General features: G+C 39.8%; 1 protein-coding gene across 1 annotated transcript in view; it reads right to left on the bottom strand.

Moving 5' to 3' along the window:
* RIT2 (Ras like without CAAX 2) overlaps window positions 1-13,037 on the bottom strand; it is a 205,561-nt gene that overhangs the window by 135,707 nt on the left and 56,817 nt on the right. The window contains exon 4 of the mRNA XM_074995967.1: window positions 7,514-7,705. Within this exon, the coding sequence (XP_074852068.1) occupies window positions 7,514-7,705 (192 nt within the window). The remainder of the gene's footprint in view (window positions 1-7,513; window positions 7,706-13,037) is intronic.

Raw genomic sequence — 13,037 nt, 5'->3', positions numbered from 1 at the left:
CTAAGGGAAGCTGTGACAGAAGTCAATAAAATCATGCCTGGTGTGGAAAAAGTGAATAAGCAAAAGTTAATTACTTGTTCCTATAACATAAGTACTCATCATCGTCATCATCATCATCATCAATAACCGTGGGCTCAGCACCCGTTGGTGTCTGATGCCTCTCTCACTATTTTCTTCCATCTTTCCTTGTCCAGTGCGGCATGGCTTAGTTTCTGTAGACTAGCTCTGCACCAATCTATTATATCATCTATCCATTCACTGTGGGGTCTGCCTCTCCTATTCAAGCCATCCATTACGCCGAATATTAGGGTCTTGATTTTTTGTTTGTCTGTCATTCTGCAAATATGCTCAAATAGTTGTGGCTTCTGTTTTATAACCTTCTGCAGCAGGTTCTCTTTTGGTTGTATCTTCCTATATAATTCATCATTGGTGACCTTCTGCACCCATCCTATTCTCAGAATCTTTCCATAACAACTGCTTGTAAATGCCAATATTCTTCTTTTCAAATATTTCATTATCACCCATGTCCCACATCCATACAACATGCAGCTGAATACACACATTTTCTAGATGCTTATCTTTGTTCCTAAGCTAATTGCTTTGCTTTTCCAGATCTTGTCCATCCCCTTCAAACTCGCTCTTGCTTTCGCTATTCTAGTAGCTATTTCCTTCTTACAGTCTAGGTCATCCGTGATGTTGCTCCCCAGATATGTGAACTTCTCTACATTTTCTAGTTCAATAACATCTACACTGATCTTCCTTCCTATTTTCTTATCTCCAAATACCATTGTTTTTGTTTCATTAATGTTCATAATCAGTCTGTACCTCTTCCCTTCTTTGTTTAGCACCTCCTTGGAAAGTTCAGCACTGTTGTACTGATGTTGTCCATTTTCTTCTTGTCAAAATCATATCTATCATGTTCTTGGACTTCCCGTCATTCGATCACCATGTCCATTTCCTACAGTCCTTTTGTTGGAATCCTGTGTTGCAGATCACCATCTCATGTTCTGTAGCAAACTCTAGTAGTTTCTCACCTCATTCCTTTCTTTCTCCATATCCAAACCTTCCCATGACTCTCTCCTAACCTTCATTATCTGTTTCAACCTTCACATTCCAATCTCCTCCGATGATCAAAACATCTGTCTTCAGTATCTCCTCTACTGTCTTTGTACCGTCTTTAGAGAATATTCCAATCTCTTCCTCCATACTGTCCGGTGTGGTTGCATACACCTGAATGACTAAGATGTTGAACAGTTTTACTTCGAATCTCACGCCCATCATTCTTGCAATCACTGGTCTGTATCCTAATAATGCTCTTCTAGCTGTTTTGCTAAGATGGAATCCAACTTCTGCTTCATGCTTTGTTTTGCTTCCTGACCAAATGACTTCACAATCGCATGTCTCTCCTGATGCCATCCAACACATCTCTTCCAGTCCAAGTATATCTCATTGCTATCTCTCCATTTCCTTCTGAAGCAGCTCTAATTTTTCCAGGTGCCCACAATGTTCTAGCATCCCGTGTTCCAATGGATGGCATATGTGTTAGTCGTAATTTTCTTTCGGTGGACACTTATCGACCCAATCCCAATTGCTCAATTGGTATCATGGACTTTGTTTATCCAGACGATGTCGGACCCAGTATCTTTTATCATTTAGTTGTACTGGCATCAGATTTTATTAGTATTGTTGTTTTATGGTCAGTGCATCAACACTCATCTGATCAACCTTCCTCCTTCATCCATGCTTGGGACTGGCATGGATATCATGGAGGCTTTTTGGCAGAGTTGCGTAAGTACTAGGAGACACCAAATGAAATTAATGAGTAGCAGAGTTAAAAAGAAAAGGTAAAAAGAAAGGTTTTTTTTTCTTCACACTGCATATGATAGGCTTGTGGAACTCCTTACCAGAGGATTTTGTGAAGACTAAGACTTCAACAGGGTTAAAAAATAATTAAATATATTCATGGAGGTTAGGTCCATCAATGCTTGTAGCCAGTATGGGTAGAAATGGTATCCTTAGCCTCTGGTTGTAAAAGGCTGGAAATGGATGTCAGGAGAGGGATCACTTGATTATTACCTGTTCCGTTCACTCCCTGTTGGGCATCTAGCATTGGCCAGTGTTGGAAGATAGGCTATTGGGCTAGGAGGACCTTTGATCTGATCTAGTATGACCATTCTTAAGAGTTTTCAAGCATGTGGTTGACTTTAGACCCACTGTAGGAATGAGGTAAGTATTCAGTTGAACTGAGGTCAATGAGACTAAAGCATACACTAAAGTACTTTCTTGAATCAAGATGCTTCCTTGATCTGTGGCATATAAATAGGCCAATAGCCTAGTGAAGTCAGCGGGATGACTTTATTACTTAAAGTTAGATCCAGTTCAGCAAAGTACTTACATTGATGATAAAATCCCCAGTTTGGGCTCCTAAACATCAAAGAACCTAAATCCCCATGAACTGTGGTCTGACAGCTGGGAGTATGGGGCCTATTTCTGGGGCCCTCTCTCTATTCCCCCTCCTCCACTTACCACTTCTCTATCCATAGTGGCTCCCCATGGAATAGGTTATTGTTTGATATCAGTTCAAAAGGGCAAAGTAAAGAATTTAACCCAAGCCTGCCACACAAGTTCCTTCAAAGGGAATTATACCAGAAGTAAAAGAGTTACATCAAGCATCCAGCTTCTGTGTTAGACATAGCAATACATGAAACTCTATACAGTCCCTTAAATGAACCTCTCTTTCACAAATACACAGACGGTTCCTGAGCTTGCTCCACTCAGTACCTGTCTGGCAAAAAGGGAAGGTGATTACCAAACTATAAACAACCACTCTTCTCCTCATCTGTTCCCTTCTCATATGGGTCTGGTCTGGCCCACAAAAGAAAGGCATTGATTGCCTTGAAAGCCCCCTGGGTCACACTTCCATAATTCACACAGCGATGCATCACTGGCTTCTTCAGGTGCTCAAATAAATCTGCACCACCAAGTAAGCTAATTTGTTTGATTCTCTAGTCTTCTACTGTCTTTCTCCCAAAGGAGCCACATGCGTCAAAAGTCATTATTGCTAAATTTGATGTAATTAATATTTTTGAAATGGGGCTCAGACAGGAGGTACCCAAAGTCACCCTACAGCCATGCATACATTCACTCTGGCTTTTGTGTGACATGCGTTGATGACACTAAATTATGGTGACTGGTTAGGGAAGGCTCCATGCTGGAACTTTCCTCACATAATATTTACGTTTTCATGGCCATAATACTGAACAATAAATCCAGTACTGATTGCATATGCAATCCAGTTCACAATCCTTATCAGTGTAACTTACCAAGTTTACTTCAGTTCACTTCTGCTCAAAGAACTCCCTGCTCCCAGAGTACTCTGCTATTTAGCCATGTTTAAATCATGTCAAGTCACTTTCCTACCTGCACAGTATAATCACACCAACTTAGAACCATCCCAACAACAGCCAAAGGGATTTTAACTCCTGCAACCCTAAACTGTGGGGAGGGATAACTCAGTGGTTTGTGCACTGGCCTGCTAAACTCAGGGTTATGAGTGTAATTCTTGAGGGCCATTTAGGGATGTGAAGCAAATAGAGTCTCAAAAAAAAAAAAGAAAGGAAAAAAAAAAACCCTTGCCAGAGATGGTGATAAGTCCTGCGGCGAGGGCAGGGGACTGGACTCAATGACCTCTAAAGGCCCCTTTTGGTTCTATGAGATAAGTTTATCTCCATATTTAATTCCTTTAGGTTCATAACGGTACAGCTTCAATGCCCAGCATTTAAACACACACACACAACACACACACACTGGATCTAATGGCAAGAGTTTTAAACATATTTAGAAATCGGAAGACGCATATGCACTGGTGGCGTTTTCATAAGAAGCTAAATGTTTCAATTCCCACAATAACCATCATGCTTAGAGAACGGTGAAAACTGCACAGGACTCCTATCTGTACATTTACATGCATAAATCTAGTTAAAATTCTGGCCCTTGAGACTCACTCCTGTATAGGGGTGACCATTTTAGCCTGATTCATCAAACTTTAAGTATATGGGGTAACTCATTATTTTGATGTAGCTCTTCATGTGTTTAAAGTAAATTATGCACCTAGCTGGGTCAGACTAGAGTTCTTAGTTCCTTGAAAGGTCAAGCCCTCAAGTAAGTTCCATGCCTTCTTGGGTAGGTGAGTGTTATAAGGAGATCTGTCAGTATTTGCATTCATAGCTGACTTGCAGAATAGGATAAGAAACCATGTGTCAATACTCATGGTCTCCATAGTGCTCAAGTTTTACACATAAGGGGATGGTGTTCATTCTTTAAGCAATAACATTCCTTTTTTTTTTTTTTTTCAGAAGCACAGATACACCCGTGTTTTTAAGGACAATTAGGCATGCTTGAAAGTAACAAAAGATGCTTAAAATTCACTGGAACCATCAGAAAGGAAATATTATTTAAAAATAACAAACTCACTGTTGGCAGTGTTGTTTCATATGATTAATTTTAATTGCAGATTATTCTTGTTCTCATAAAACTATTGATAGATTTGAGAGAGACAACATACATCATTAATTTCATTGCTTGGGGGATAGCATTTCAAACAGTAGCTTTGCACACCCGGCTCCTACAGCTTGATTGCTATGAAATTGTGGCTAAATGGAAACAGTGTTAAGAAACACTGGAGCTAATGTTACTGTCATATTATTCATGGCATTTGGAAATGTCTTTATAATGAGTTTAATGTGAAAAAAATGTCTTTAACAAAAGCCTTAGTGTTAGCCTTGATGCCCTGGCCGAACCCCAGTTTGGGTAATTGCATTTCTGTCTATCTAAAATTCCCTCAGTAGCTTTAATTGGGTAGTTTTCTTTCTCACTGTTGTAGTCTGTTTTGTCATGTTGCTTTGTATTTTTGAACAATTATATTTCTTCCCACAGGTGGCTGGACTCCATTGATGGGTCTAATGATTCCTATCTAAGCATTTTTAATATAGATCCATGAACAAGTGCCTAACTAAGCACATGAACACTCATAGCTTCTCATGTCACCCTGTTCTGCTCAAAAGAAAGTTCACTCAGGTCCTGAACCAGCAAAAACAGTCACATGCAAGCAAACAAACTGACATCCAATGGACTACTTAGAGGGTTAAAGTCGGAAATTGGCTTAGGTGCCTTACTGAACTGAGACCTAAAGAAGCATATCTCCATCTTCTAAAAAATAATACTTTAATTTCTGTTGTATATCAAGAGCATAGATTTTTCTTTGAAAACCACCACATTATCCCTGTCTTGCAGAAGGGAGACTGATAGGCCTGCCTTCTAATACCTTCATCACTAAAGCTACATAACCACTCTGAACCTGGGGTGTGATTTCACAGTTCTGGCTCATGTACCTGCAGTACTCCTTGAACGAGAACAAGTAAGACAGGTACATTACACAACAGACCTCATCGATGTACCTCAGGAGCATGCACATGAGCAGAGGAATAGTGACAGAGAGATAGCCATGTTAGTCTGTACTCTATCAAAACAAAACAGCAGTCCACTAGCACTTTAAAGACTAACAAAATAATGTATTAAGTGATGAGCTTTCGTGGGACAGACCCACTTCTTCAGATCATAGCCATACCAGAACAGACTCAATATATAAAGCACAGAGGTCCAAAAATTGTTATCAAGGTTGACAAATCAGAAGAGCAGAGGGGAGGTGGCAGCGGGGTGGGGGTGGGGAAGTTTACCTGGCCCATTATAAGGACTCTTTGACATACCTTGATGTTTTATCTAACTCTTAACTTCCCCACCCCACTCCCACTGTCCTTCTGCTCTTCTGATTTGCCAATGTTTTTGGACCTCTGTTATTTATATATTGAGTCTGTTCTGGTATGGCTTTGATCTGGAGAAGTATGTCTGTCCCACGAAAGCTCATCACCTAATAAATTATTTTGTTAGTCTTTAAAGTCCTACATGACTGTTTTTTTGTTTTTATGAGCAGAGGAAATCACACTCCTAGCTTGTAGCACAGATGTAGTGCAGAGGAAGAGTTTTGTTACAAAAAGAAAATCAAAGTGCATCCTTAATTTGACTCTCTGGTGGCAGGAAATTCAACACCAATAGCCCAGAATATAGTTCAGCTGAGGACATCCGTTTCAAGTATTGAAGAGTGTTTTATTCTCCAGCTACAAGCCATCCTGCCACAAGCACTCAAGTGCTCACTGACTGCTGTAGAGGGGTCATGGAGGCAGAAATTCTATGAGAGACTACTCCAAGCTCATTAGGGTCTTCACAAAAATAAATAAATAAATGCAATCAGAATAAGACCTTCATTTGTGTTTGTTTCAGTACAGTGAGACAGTACAGTAAACGCTCAAGGTATGCTCAATCAAGGAGCGGGAAACAGCTTCTGACAGGGGCAGCAGCCTGATTCTTGCCACTCCTGACAGTGGCAGTTTCCAGAAAATCTGGGGCATCCTTTTCTGCCCCAGGGAGGGCTTTCCTGACAGGAGCTGCTCGGGGGCCACCTGTGCAGCATTTAGCAGGGCTCCTGCTCCACTGGTGACAGTCTGAAGGGTTTCCAGCTGCTGCTGCAGCTGCTACTGAGCATCCACGTCTGAGGGCACTGGGTCTGCAAGGCTAGTGGACTCGTGCTGTGCAGGCTGCATGTGTTTGGGAGGGGCCCTTTAAAGGAGCAGGTATATATATATATATATATATATATATATATATGTTTTTTGTGCCAGTACTGAGTACTGGCACCTCAACAGCCCCAGACGCAGGATTGGCTGGGAGGGGAGGCAGAGAGCTGGCTGAGTACTGGCTCTTTTATTCATATACAAAAAAGCCCAGTAGATATAGCTATATATGCACACTGGCTATTACATAGAGCATTGTTGTTCAGTGTCTCAAGCTAAGTATTATGCTACAGTTTGTCACCATTATGGTTTTGTCTCAAGTTGATTTAGGAAGAATGTCAATTATCTGAAACTCAAATGTGAAACTCTTCTGACATTTCTTGGAGTCCTAACACTAATTTCACTCCTGCTGTTGCTTTGGGTTTTCTAGGAAAGAGAAGCTGGAACTACTTGTGGGTGACATACTGAACAGTGAAAAAATTAGCATCTCTGTACACATGCGTACCTAGGAACTGGAAGGGAGAACTTTAAACTTATTCTTTTTTCCCCAAGTTATTTCATTTACTTAAAATGCAGTTCTACTGTGTGTAAACGGCATTCTGGATTTCCATGTTCAATGTTTCAGTAGCGTCCAGAGCACATATATTGTCAGGTCACAAGTAGGGAAAGAAAAAAATATTAGGTAAAATCTGCTAGCTATGGAGCTGTGTGGATTACTCTTTTTTGGAATGAAAGTAATTATACAAATGAACAGTACTCTTCAACTTAAAATCCTGGTGCATTGCCCCTTTCATCCAGGCCTATTCTGGATCAATAATTCTCAATGGGACCATATGACACATGCTGCACAAACTCCTAATGCAGCAAAAGGAAGAAACTTCACTTACCTGCCTGAATTCCTCAAGGTCTATTTTGTTTCCCACCAGTACCAAGGGAATGTCATAAGTATGCCGGACACGATAAATGAGCTCCTTAAACTCTGCAGCTTCCTGAAAGGATTGGCGGTCTGTGATGGAATAGCAGATAATAAAGCCTTCTCCACCTCGCATATATTGGTCCCTCATGGCTGTGAATTCTGCCTGCAGGGTAAGAATGACATGCTCTGTAATTTAGCAGACAAAATAATCCACCCATAAATAATGGCCTGGGTGAGCGTTTTTCTAGGGTAATTTTAGATTAATTGTTTACTTTTTTAACTAGTGCTTAGTAACATGTTTGCTTCCTCCTGGGACCAAGACAGCAATTTGTCTTTGGATAATTCACCTCCTAGTTTTTCCTTAGGCAATTTCTTTTTCACAGATGAGCAATCTTATATTGATTCCTGATATTTCTTAAGTCTCATGTTTTTTGTAGCTCCTTCCACAATATCTGTATGTTAGTCTATATGGAAGATGCTTACTGCACGTGGACACCAGCAGATCAGAAGTGAAGAACACCTGGCTATTCTTATATAGAGACTGTAATTTTAGACTGGTCTCCTGCCTATAGACTTGATCCAAAGCAATTATGCCAAAGTGAAGGCCTCCATAGACTTCAGTGGGCTTTGTATTAGTCCGCAGAAAATTTGACACAGGAAAAAGAAACCTAGTAAAATTATATTTTTAATCCATCATGTAGAATAAAATATGACCTGTTCCAAAATCTATACCAAATTCAGTGTTTTTCCACATTAACTTTGTAAGGGTGGCTTTTGGCTCAGAACCAAAGACTTTATCCTGCTCCCAGTAAACTTAACTGGCACCAATTCAGAGTCCCACATCTGGAAAATCTAAAACTTTGTTGTTCAAAAAGCAGATGCCATTAATGTCACCTCCTCAAATTGTTTGTGGTGAGATTTTTTTTTAGCAATGTTCACTTTCAAGTATCTTTGAAACTTGGTCTATACAGTGCTTTGTCCTGCCAGAAGGGCGGGGGACTGGACTCGAAGACCTCTCAAGTACTTCCAGTGCTAGCGTTCTATGATTCTAGGTGCAACATGTGGCCTAGTTCTGCTCCCATTGAGGTTGATGGCAAAATTCCCCAATGACTTCATCGAGAAAGGGACCGTGCCCACACTGCTCTTTTCTGGGTGCCTGTTTAACACAACCGCTCACTCATTCCAGGTATTTTCACAAAGCCTGTCCATTCTTCATCCCCACCTCAGTCCTCTATTTTAAGAAGTGGCAGTACAGTAAAGTTATGAATTTAAGGAAACAAATCAGTTAGTGTGGGCAATTACTTATTCCAACATGTTATACAGGCAATGTATTGAACTAACTGCCAAAACACCTTAGTGCCATATTTGCAGTAATCCATTTTTTGTATGCACTAATTATTCTGTGAAAATTAGATGACAGTCTGTCTGTTCATTTGCAGTTTTGCCTTGGAGTTTGATGCAGGTTTCCACATACCTCTGTCTCACCTTTGGCATGACAGCTAATCATGGAGTCAAGGACTAAGTTAAAACAAAGATTTTTCATAGATTTTTCCCACTGATTCCTCTTAATTCTGCTTACACACAGACCCTTGACATAAGCAGAATCTTCTGGACCTGTGTATAAGACAGTATATACCTTTTGGGGCACACATAAATTATGATACACCAAAAAAAGACAAATGTGAAATTTTACAAGAGCTGGGATGAAACCAAAACCTGTATCTAACCTCCTGGAAACAATGTTGAAGTGTTAATTTAAGTCCAGATCCAATATCCATTGTTTACTTCATCTCTACAATGGAAAAGTTCTAAATCTTGCATTCCAACAGCCCTGGAATTTGCCAAAATTCAGGGTTGGATCAAAATCTAAGCTTGGCGGATCCTTAAGATGTTACATATAACTGTTCAATATTTTCAGCAGTTTCGTTGGCTCATTCATAAAATACATCACACTCTGTGTTCTGTACATCCTGAATGCTAATACCTCTTTAACGTTTTCTGTCCCAAAATGTGTTTTGTTGGTTAATTTTCCCAGGAACATTATTGATTACATTTGCTATCCATGAGGAAAAAGATATTGGACATTTCCATGTGGGTAAATGCAAAACAGAAAAGATTGCGGAAGTGAGAAATTTTCAAAATTCTCAGACTCAAAGGGAAGATTTGTGATGGGTATAGCACTTGCTCCTGATATCAGTTTTAATACGTACTATAATTAGGAGCTTATTGAAAAATAACAAATGGAAAGGATTCCATTTCAAATGATCTTCTATTTGGGATGAGTGAATTTGTCCAAGTAACATAAACTCCAGCAAGAAACAGAACCAAAACTTTCTGAAGAACTTTTGGGTGATTCCCAGCTGGTCCTGATAACGTATTTTTAATTTCTCAGTTGGTTCCAAAACCTCCTCTGATACCTTAATCTAGGACAATTCCTCAGTTTTTAACCCAGTTCTTAATCAACCTAATGTCCTCCTACCAACATCATCATCTCACCCACACATTGAGACCATGCAGTGCAGCCTGTCTACCTGGTCTGGCAGGAGAAATTGGAAGCACTTAAGAAAATGTTACCATGGAGATCATACCCTTGAACCTCTTATGTAGTAGCCTAAATTTAGCCTCTAGGACCTCTCCCCTACATTTCCCAATTATAAAGTGTGGGAACTGAAAGTTTTATCTTTCATGTCTTAGCATGCAATTTCAGAAGAATATTGTTAGCATTCCCACAGAACTTCAATTTATTTGCAGACCAACATGGCCATTAGCTCTTGGGATATAGCAAAGAAAAAACAAATAAACTGAAATTAAAAACAAACAAACAAACAAAAACAGTAAATATTACTTTTCTATGCTTACTTTTCAAAAGACTAACCTTGCATTGGATGGATCCCCTTTCATTTTGGTATAAACAGATAAAAAATTACACTTACATTTTTTTTTAAAAAATATACTACCTAGCTTTTTGTGACCCCCCCAAATCTCAATATAATTTTATACATTGGGAAATTAAACCAGAACGAAGGTAGGGGACTATCCCTATGTTACCCAGCAAACTAATGGAATCAAAGACTCCATAATCTCAGCTGACAGCTTTCTTTACTAGGCCACTACCATCTGGAGGGTCAGACAAGACAGATCAAAAACCATTTCCAAGACAGTAAAGTATATTTCCCTCCTTTTTGACATACTGTAGCAACTTGGAACAAAATGACTTCTTGCACAGAAGTAGAATTCTTAGAAATTGAAAGGTCCATCACATAGAAAGTAAAGGCATAATAATATCAAACACTATACTCTATACATTTTTATGCCTGATCTTGACTTGTACCTCTCTAGGAAGAGATCAGAGCTTCCTTAGGGAACCCATCTTTATTCTGAAAAGTGCCCTTTTTATATCATCTTATTTTCTGCTTGGCTTTAGAACTGGGAATCTGCTAACAGATGTTCTTAATCAAAGCTGTCTGCCTGATTACCACAGGAGTCACTCTTATTAAAAGGTTTTCATATTTATTAAAAAAAAAAACTGATGCATCAATTTTTTTTTTTTTGTAAAGAGTCAGTGCATTGCCTGTCTAGGACAATGAACAGTAAATCATAAAGAGGGGGAAAAAAAGGAAAACAAACTTCTAATGACAAAGAGGTTAGGAACAAATAAAGAAGCATGACCCTGTACGATGAAGACAATGGTGCGAAAGTGCTCATTTTCATGTCACAGGTTCACTTTTGGGAAAGTTGCCATTTTCTTAAGTTTATGTGAACATTTATTAGGGTGCCAAAGGTAAATGTTTACCAGAAAATGCCTTTCACATGCATGACAGCCATCCCTTTCTATGTGCTACCCACTGTAGTCAATAGGACTTGATGGCAAAATTCTCAAGTGCTTCGTGAACATTCTTTCCCTCTTATATTGAGACCCAACTTCTCTGTTTCTTCCTTTCAGACAGAAGAAGGTCTACACACCTGCGATGCATGGATAAGTGGATCTCTAGAACATTCCCCTGACAAGGCAGGATTTGAAAAGTATAGTCAGGGTGAACAGTTATAACCAAACTGAGGCAAGTGACCCCAAGTTGTTACTTTATGTGTGGAACTTGTTCACAAATGATGCCTACCAGGCAATAGAGTTAAGCATTTTTTCCCAGACAAATAGTTTATTGGTCACAGTTTAAGTCACCAAGGCACAAGTGTGTCCTCCTGTAGCTATGGCACTTACCAGGGGTATGGATGACCTAAATTTGAGTCTCAGCTCTGCAGAACGGACATACATTCTAGTGTCTCAACTACTCATATCAGCACCTCATTAACCAGTTCCAATCCATGTCATTTAAATATACCTTCTGAAAGGGAAGGTTAGTGTAAACATGGCCAATATATATTAAGCCAAACAGAGCTAGTGAGTTTGACTCCATAGTCTGATGATTGGAGCATTCACCTTCAACCTAGTAGATCTGGATTCACATCCCAATGCTGAATCTGACAGTTCCCATGGATCCCAACCCACCACAGCTTCCCATGTTGGCTTGTGCCATGCTGATCTAGAAATCTATTGTTGCATGGCCACTGCCTTTCACTTATTTTCCTATATGGAGTTCTGGTGATGGGGAAGGAGTTGAACCATTTCATACGTTCAGCACTCAGCAACAGAACTGGTACACAGTAGCCCTAGTGAGAAAGCCTGAAAAGGGTCTGTATACAGCTGTAATTGCAACCAGACTTTCTGCATCAAAATCAAGGGGGCAAGCCTGGAATCTGCATTGACACATTTACGCCAAGGTGCCCGCTGTACTGATACGCACACTTCGACCTGTCACAAGTGTAAGCAAAGAAGCAAGAGTGCTGAAAAACGTCAAAGGTCCATCACTTCACTCTTCTCCTCCTTGCTTTCCCCTCCTACCAAAGGTAACTTTCAAATGATCAGGAGTCTGCAGCAGAAAGTACAAGGCTATCTGAGACAAACCTGCCCATCTGCTACTCTGTAGAAAAGGAAAATGGAGAATTCATTGACAGGGCAGATATAGGGCAGAACTTGAACAACAATTGTGGGTTAAATACTGGAAGTTTGATACTGATTCACACAAAGTTTCCTTTAAATGGCTCTGGTAGCAAAATTACACCTGTCTAAAAAAAGGCTCCTTTACACTACTTTGCCACAGTGTCCAAACACTCTGAATGGGCCTCACTGTAAACCAGAATCTGTCCCTGGGTCTTCAGTAGAAGTGGATAGTTATCAGTCCATTAATGATCTATAGAATTACAGGAAAGTGTCTTTCATCCTTTCCCATTATGAAGACCATCATGCTCTTTGCTACTCTACTGATTGGTGGTGAGGACAAAAAATGAATTGGAAAAGTTGACACCCAACATAAAGCTATCATACAAGATAACCTCTGTCCCCAATGAAATTCTGTAAATCTGAACTTTGATCTGGTGATATTTTGTAACATCTCTGGTACGATTCTCTTACCTCAATGAGGCTAAAGCAATATGCAACT

This window comes from Carettochelys insculpta, chromosome 5 (assembly GCF_033958435.1).
Source record: "Carettochelys insculpta isolate YL-2023 chromosome 5, ASM3395843v1, whole genome shotgun sequence".
Classification (NCBI taxonomy): Eukaryota; Metazoa; Chordata; order Testudines; family Carettochelyidae; genus Carettochelys; species Carettochelys insculpta.
Note: the sequence above shows the minus strand (reverse complement) of the source record. Positions and strands in the feature narration are given on the sequence as shown.